We start from the raw sequence: 8,481 nt of genomic DNA, 5'->3' as shown, positions 1-8,481 counted from the left end.
ATAGTGGCTTAATCATGCATGTTATCATCCATAATATTCCATTTCTACTTTCATGTATATATGTTTTATACCCCATGTCTGACCCTCTGCCCTATTCCACTCTCGTATTACACTATCTCTGCTGTCTACAGTTATCTTCAATTCCTTTTCCTCTTAAAAAAAAAATTCTAGCTTATTCAGAGTCAGTGGACATGTTGTCATTTCCATCTGGCCATGTTGCTAGTAGATCTGATTACATTCCCTAGGGTCTGACCCTTGTTTCATGCTAGCTTTGTAACATCTAAATAAAATTCCTTTTTCCTTATAACTTTCATAATTGTTCTTTTTGGCTCAACACCTTCATATACTACTTTTCCTCATAAAGCTTTAGATCTCCTAACACAAATCGCTGTAAAGTTCTTGATAGTTTCTCTAAGGAAATAAATGTTGCTAGAGATGCATTAAGACTTAAAGAAATTCCAAATAAAATTATAAGACAAGGGGCCAGCAGGTGGTGTTAAGGTGGCTGGATCCAACAAGGCCTGCTGCACATTTTGAGTCCTAGAACTGGTGGCTTGAAAATGACACCAGGGGCATGTACTTGCATGCCCAAGATCCTGAGAGAAGAATGGAAGAGAATAGATTGCAGTGTGGTAAGACCCCTGGGGGGGTGTGCTCTCTCTCTCTCTCTCTCTCTCTCTCTCTCTCAAAGTGCACACGCTCTGTCTGTCTCTCTCTCTGGTGAGTGCATGCTCCCCATAGCAAAAACTGTAAAAAAAAAATGGCAAGACTGCTTTTTACTTCTAAAATTGGGAAAGATTTCAGAATGATTATATTCCCATTCTTGCCAATACCATCAAATAGACAGACTCAGCCTACTTCCCAGGGACTCAGTACAATATAGCTAAAGGATAATTTAATAATACTTATCCAAATGGTAAATATCTAGACAATGATTATGGTTACTTGATTCTGTAAATCTACAAAAAAAAGTCATTGAACTGTATTATTAAGTAATTATTTAATTTTATTTATCATTATTATTATTTTTAATTTGCCATAAGGCACATGTGTTCACCAGAAAGAGCAAGAGAAAGTGAGAAAACAGGCTGCCAAGTCCAGGACTAGAACCATGGTTGGCCACGTGCGAGTCCAGCATCTCAATAACTACACCACCTGCTGGCCCTGAATTGCATTCTTGAAATGGATGAATTGTGTGGTATGTAAATTATACCTCAATAAAGCTCTTTAAATTTAAGTTAAAAGTGTGCAATTTTTAAGAGATTTTTGCTATGGGGTATTTATGCCCACTGGAGAGACAGAGACAGACAGAGACATAACAGTGAGAAATCACCCCCTCCCCCAGAGTGGATAGCCATGCCTCAGTCCCTTCTCTTCCATCCTCCTCTTGGAGTTTTGGCCATGTACACACACCCCTGGTGTGAGTTTCAAGCCGCTTGGTCCAGAACTTGAACCACAGTCAGCCACATGGGAGTTCAGTGCCTTAATCACTATGCCATCTGGTGGCCTCAGTGCACATTGTTTGAGATAACAATTCTACTTCTGTAAACACATACTATAGAAAATGTTTTTACAAAATAACATCAAGTAGTTGAGATGTTGAATATATTAATTATCCCTGTTTAATCATTACCCATTGTATTCATGTACTGAAAAATCACATTACATCCCCCATGAGTATATACAACTATTATGTTAATTTAAAAAAAAGAATTTTTTACCTGATAAATGATATTCCAGAATAGTATAGAGTGATAATTATCATTGTTTACCATATTTTTTAGATACTAGAAGAATAGACATGCAATTTTTACTTTGAATCATTTTTACTTAACTTTATTTGTTATTATTTAATTTGAATGGGGGGGGAGAGTGAAAAAGCAAACCACCAAGTCCAGGACTCAAACCACAGTCTGCCATGTGGGAATCTACAACCTTTAACCACCACACCACTTGCTGGCCCTTACAATTTTTACTCTTAAAACAGAAATTACTACAAATATTAGTACAAGAGAATCTACACAGCCAGCAGAGTGGAACTGCCAATTCTACTCTATGTCCACTCTACAGGTTACATTAGAGAGGTTGGGTTAATACAAGAAAAGGAAGAATGAAAGCCACTAGGATAAGAGACTGTCCCAAACTCATGCAAATCTTACTTTGATTGCTTTCAATCCATGAGATATTTCATCTTCTTCCACAATTGCAGTAACCTTTTGTCCAACTTTTAAAGGTGTATTACCAGTCACAACATCACTTTTGAAGTGGATTGACTCATTAATTAAGCCATAATCGCTACAGAAACTTGTCACAACTCCCTGCACAGTTTTCAATTTGGTGTCACCTATGAGATGAGTAAACAACAGGTTATGTTAATCTCATAAGCAAACACTAACTCTAAATAAGTTCTACCAGAGGAAGATAGGGTAGACAATCATCTACTTTTGAAACAGTATGGCCTGCATTTGAGAAACAGATGACACAGACAATAGAGCATAATGATGACTTGTGTGAAATTCTAAAGGCAGAGTGTCCAGGTTCAAATTTTGGCTCTACCACTTCTCTCTATAGCACAGTAGCCTCACATCACAGGCCATGGAGAGTAGTGATTAAGAGCACTGTGTCAAGTCAGACTGCCTTGATTTCCATTAATAGTGGCTTAATCATGCATGTTATCATCCATAATATTCCATTTCTACTTTCATGTATATATGTTTTATACCCCATGTCTGACCCTCTGCCCTATTCCACTCTCGTATTACACTATCTCTGCTGTCTACAGTTATCTTCAATTCCTTTTCCTCTTAAAAAAAAAATTCTAGCTTATTCAGAGTCAGTGGACATGTTGTCATTTCCATCTGGCCATGTTGCTAGTAGATCTGATTACATTCCCTAGGGTCTGACCCTTGTTTCATGCTAGCTTTGTAACATCTAAATAAAATTCCTTTTTCCTTATAACTTTCATAATTGTTCTTTTTGGCTCAACACCTTCATATACTACTTTTCCTCATAAAGCTTTAGATCTCCTAACACAAATCGCTGTAAAGTTCTTGATAGTTTCTCTAAGGAAATAAATGTTGCTAGAGATGCATTAAGACTTAAAGAAATTCCAAATAAAATTATAAGACAAGGGGCCAGCAGGTGGTGTTAAGGTGGCTGGATCCAACAAGGCCTGCTGCACATTTTGAGTCCTAGAACTGGTGGCTTGAAAATGACACCAGGGGCATGTACTTGCATGCCCAAGATCCTGAGAGAAGAATGGAAGAGAATAGATTGCAGTGTGGTAAGACCCCTGGGGGGGTGTGCTCTCTCTCTCTCTCTCTCTCTCTCTCTCTCAAAGTGCACACGCTCTGTCTGTCTCTCTCTCTGGTGAGTGCATGCTCCCCATAGCAAAAACTGTAAAAAAAAAATGGCAAGACTGCTTTTTACTTCTAAAATTGGGAAAGATTTCAGAATGATTATATTCCCATTCTTGCCAATACCATCAAATAGACAGACTCAGCCTACTTCCCAGGGACTCAGTACAATATAGCTAAAGGATAATTTAATAATACTTATCCAAATGGTAAATATCTAGACAATGATTATGGTTACTTGATTCTGTAAATCTACAAAAAAAAGTCATTGAACTGTATTATTAAGTAATTATTTAATTTTATTTATCATTATTATTATTTTTAATTTGCTATAAGGCACATGTGTTCACCAGAAAGAGCAAGAGAAAGTGAGAAAACAGGCTGCCAAGTCCAGGACTAGAACCATGGTTGGCCACGTGCGAGTCCAGCATCTCAATAACTACACCACCTGCTGGCCCTGAATTGCATTCTTGAAATGGATGAATTGTGTGGTATGTAAATTATACCTCAATAAAGCTCTTTAAATTTAAGTTAAAAGTGTGCAATTTTTAAGAGATTTTTGCTATGGGGTATTTATGCCCACTGGAGAGACAGAGACAGACAGAGACATAACAGTGAGAAATCACCCCCTCCCCCAGAGTGGATAGCCATGCCTCAGTCCCTTCTCTTCCATCCTCCTCTTGGAGTTTTGGCCATGTACACACACCCCTGGTGTGAGTTTCAAGCCGCTTGGTCCAGAACTTGAACCACAGTCAGCCACATGGGAGTTCAGTGCCTTAATCACTATGCCATCTGGTGGCCTCAGTGCACATTGTTTGAGATAACAATTCTACTTCTGTAAACACATACTATAGAAAATGTTTTTACAAAATAACATCAAGTAGTTGAGATGTTGAATATATTAATTATCCCTGTTTAATCATTACCCATTGTATTCATGTACTGAAAAATCACATTACATCCCCCATGAGTATATACAACTATTATGTTAATTTAAAAAAAAGAATTTTTTACCTGATAAATGATATTCCAGAATAGTATAGAGTGATTATTATCATTGTTTACCATATTTTTTAGATACTAGAAGAATAGACATTTAATTTTTACTTTGAATCATTTTTACTTAACTTTATTTGTTATTATTTAATTTGAATGGGGGGGGAGAGTGAAAAAGCAAACCACCAAGTCCAGGACTCAAACCACAGTCTGCCATGTGGGAATCTACAACCTTTAACCACCACACCACTTGCTGGCCCTTACAATTTTTACTCTTAAAACAGAAATTACTACAAATATTAGTACAAGAGAATCTACACAGCCAGCAGAGTGGAACTGCCAATTCTACTCTATGTCCACTCTACAGGTTACATTAGAGAGGTTGGGTTAATACAAGAAAAGGAAGAATGAAAGCCACTAGGATAAGAGACTGTCCCAAACTCATGCAAATCTTACTTTGATTGCTTTCAATCCATGAGATATTTCATCTTCTTCCACAATTGCAGTAACCTTTTGTCCAACTTTTAAAGGTGTATTACCAGTCACAACATCACTTTTGAAGTGGATTGACTCATTAATTAAGCCATAATCGCTACAGAAACTTGTCACAACTCCCTGCACAGTTTTCAATTTGGTGTCACCTATGAGATGAGTAAACAACAGGTTATGTTAATCTCATAAGCAAACACTAACTCTAAATAAGTTCTACCAGAGGAAGATAGGGTAGACAATCATCTACTTTTGAAACAGTATGGCCTGCATTTGAGAAACAGATGACACAGACAATAGAGCATAATGATGACTTGTGTGAAATTCTAAAGGCAGAGTGTCCAGGTTCAAATTTTGGCTCTACCACTTGTTAGTGGTTAAGAGCACTGTGTCAAGTCAGACTGCCTTGATTTCCATTATAACTCCTACAAATATCATCTGTGTAACTAGACAAATTTCTTTACCTCTCTAACCCTGTTCTCATCTGTCAACTGAGGAAAATAACAATTTCTGCCTGAAGAGTAACTGAGACATACATGTCAGTTAATGTCACATACCTGTCAGGACATACACGTCAGTATACATCACATAACTGCAATGCCTTGCAGATTAGAGTATAAATGTTGTTGTTATACCATATCTGCATGTTCAGTCTTTAAATGACTGCTATTATTATATAACTTCATAATTTTCATAAAATAATGTGCAATAGTATCTGGAGATTATTAGATATCTCACCAGACAAATCACTAAAAGATATCAAGATTATAAGTCTAGCCCAAAAGCACATCCAAATCATCAGGGAGTTTCTTTTGTCTGAATAAGCATAGCTGGTAAATGATATTTTGTGATCTGAACCCAGGCAGTCTGTCTGTTGAAGAATCTGAATTCTGAATCAGAAAGTTACAAATTCTTACACAACTTGGGTGAACTGACAGAATGGCAGTGAGGAGTTTTGTTTTTGTGTGTGTATGTGTTGTTGTTTTTAAAGGGTCTTGCTATGTCACAATCCTCCTACCTTCCTTAGCCTCCTTAGCAACTAGGACCACAGGCGTGCACCACTGTTTGCAGCTTTTAGGATAGTCCAGGAATCAAACATGAACTGCTCCCCCCCATGTGACCTCAGCCTACAGAGTAGCAGCATATATCAGTGTATGCCATTGTGGCTGGACCAGAAAATTGATTACACTAGATTATGAAAACATAAACCAGGAAAATCTGACAAATTGAAAAACTAGTGGGTCATAAAAAAAGAAAGAAAAAATATAAACTAATGGGTCAAATGTGTTAGTTACATCATATCACAGAAGAAAAAGGAAGGACAATGGAGACAACTGCCACTCAGGCACATGAAAATTTATTGAAGACTCTTCAGTGCATACCCCATTTGGTAAAAGCAGAGCTAGTAATGAATGCTGCAGTGAGAGATTTCAGGCAAAAGCTTAGAAACCATCATCTCTGGCAAACTTTGCTAAGACTCAGCTACCTCTGCAGGGCTTCAAACTCCACTGGCAGAGAAGCCACAGGGAGATTCTTACACCAAAAAGACAGGTCCCTGCTCGGAGGACACTACTAAGCAAAGCGCAGTCCCTTCCACTAGTCGCTCCTGGAGACACTGAATTGACTCTGGTGGAAAGAAGCGTCTGCAGAGGTGGGAGCATAGCGGGTAACACATGGCTGCCAGATCTGAGTGTCTGAGTGTGAGTTCTGCTGGACCACAGACCAGCTGTGTGTCCCCTTTCCTGTCTGTGTCCCTAAATCGGCTGTAGCGTGGATACCACAACACTAGGACTTCTGTCATTGGGGTTTTTGTCAGAATTAAATGACATGAATGTCCTTAAAGCCCTTGGTTCCAAGATTGGCACACATGAGATCTCAACACAAATTAGAATTAATATAATTCAGAGCAGAGATGCCATTTATCCCAGCATACCTTATCACATTTTATGGATTCCCATTCACCACATACAAATATCATCATTTGTTTCCCCAGTCTGGGGCAGAATTTTAGGATACAAAGGTGAGCAAGTTAAATATGCATCTTGTCCTCCTACAGGACCAGATATATGACTTATCCATTTGATTCTAAATATATGCCCATTTGGGATACAAGACTAAATTCACCCTCAAATTAGCGAGTTTTTCTACCCACTGGAAAGAGAAAAAGGCTGGTACTGTGCAACGCACATGGGGAAATGAAGGGTAAGAAGAGCCATCTAGGGTCTTGTCAACATCTTCCCACTTTAGATAGCCAGGAGAGTTTGGGGTTTGAGTCGATGCCAGCCTAGCTCTTGGGCATGTAAGAACTTGGAGACCTCCACTATTCACATACACACAAGATGGCATCACCACTGAGTGTTCCTGCATCATACCCGAGGCCACACATTAGGGATGAGGAGATGCCCTGTGGGGACACTCCTTGTATGGGGGACTAGAGGACACACAGAGGGATACCTTGCAGGGGCCTCATGTGTTGTGGGTATTGCTCCTGGGCATGATCCACTCTCCTCCGGAAGCAGGCTGTTGCCCGTCTCAGAAGTCTGATCATGGCACCGATGTCACCTGACTGGCCTGGGCACTGCGAGAGAGATGAAGTGTGAGAAAAACCATGCATGATGCCTGCTCTATTGGATGCCTTCGGGTCACTGTGTCCTCTCAGAGCATGGACTCCTGCTTCTCCTTAGTCTTTGTGATAGTACCCAAAGCTAGTTAGCTGCTCTGAGAAGAGCCAAGATGCCAGCACTCCTCTGGCTCATGCCTTTCATATTCTCCTCATACTCTTACCCCTGAGCATAGGCTATTCAAAGGCCTGCCCTCTTCTGCTGTTCAATCAATGGATATGCGGCAGGTGGGGGTACAGCTCCTGTGGATAATAGGTATGGGTGGGGACATCACAGCTGCTCCCATCAATGCTGAGGGCACCATTAACATGGCCTCAGGTGTGAATCTTGGGAGTTATGGCCCTGTGTGTGTTGAGGGGTAAAAGGGCTCCCCTGTGGGGTTCCATGGGAGTAATGGTTTGGAAGGTGTAACAGAAACCTGCCCCCAGGCTGTGCAAACAGTAACTCCAGTACTCAACATTATGTTTATCTTTAGTGCTTAGTATAAGGGCTGACCACTTGGTGGATGGTCAGTAGTCACACTGCAGGGATGATGTGTTTGTGTATGTGACCTCTCAGTGATACTAAGTACGTCTTTGTACTACACTCCATTTTGGAACCCAATAGTAATTTATCATAGAATTATTTGACAATCACTCCTATAATGTATTCATTGCTTATCTAATTATGTCAGGTATTATGTTATACATATTATATATTAATATATTCACTCATTTATTAAACTTTTGTTGAGTACTGACTATAAGCTAGATGCTATTCTAGGAGGTTGGAATTAATCAGTGAACAAAAGAGGTGAGTATCTTGGCCCCATTTTCTCATAAGAAGAATGTAAGGGAGAAAGTAAACATAAAAAATTCTAAAACACATGGTGTTAGAAGATAAGAAATCTCATGATAAAACATATCAGAGAAAGGGGGTTCCAGACAGTTGGAGAGGGATGTTGGATTGCACATTAGAACAGGGGAGTTGTGGTCAGCAGGTGGTATGATAGTTAAGGCAGCCGTATCCCCCAGAGGTGG

At 39.4% G+C, this 8,481-nt stretch overlaps 1 protein-coding gene across 1 annotated transcript in view; it reads right to left on the bottom strand.

Moving 5' to 3' along the window:
* LOC102474180 (cancer/testis antigen 55-like) overlaps nt 1-8,481 on the bottom strand; it is a 32,780-nt gene that overhangs the window by 17,420 nt on the left and 6,879 nt on the right. The window contains exons 3-4 of the mRNA XM_014592497.2: nt 7,296-7,419; nt 4,809-4,993 (exon numbers count right to left, since the gene is read on the bottom strand). Of these exons, the coding sequence (XP_014447983.2) occupies nt 4,809-4,993; nt 7,296-7,419 (309 nt within the window). The remainder of the gene's footprint in view (nt 1-4,808; nt 4,994-7,295; nt 7,420-8,481) is intronic.

The sequence above is a fragment of the Tupaia chinensis genome, unplaced genomic scaffold (genome assembly GCF_000334495.1).
Source record: "Tupaia chinensis unplaced genomic scaffold, TupChi_1.0 Scaffold000706_1, whole genome shotgun sequence".
Lineage (NCBI taxonomy): Eukaryota > Metazoa > Chordata > Mammalia > Scandentia > Tupaiidae > Tupaia > Tupaia belangeri.
This window is presented reverse-complemented; position numbering and strand designations above follow the sequence as displayed.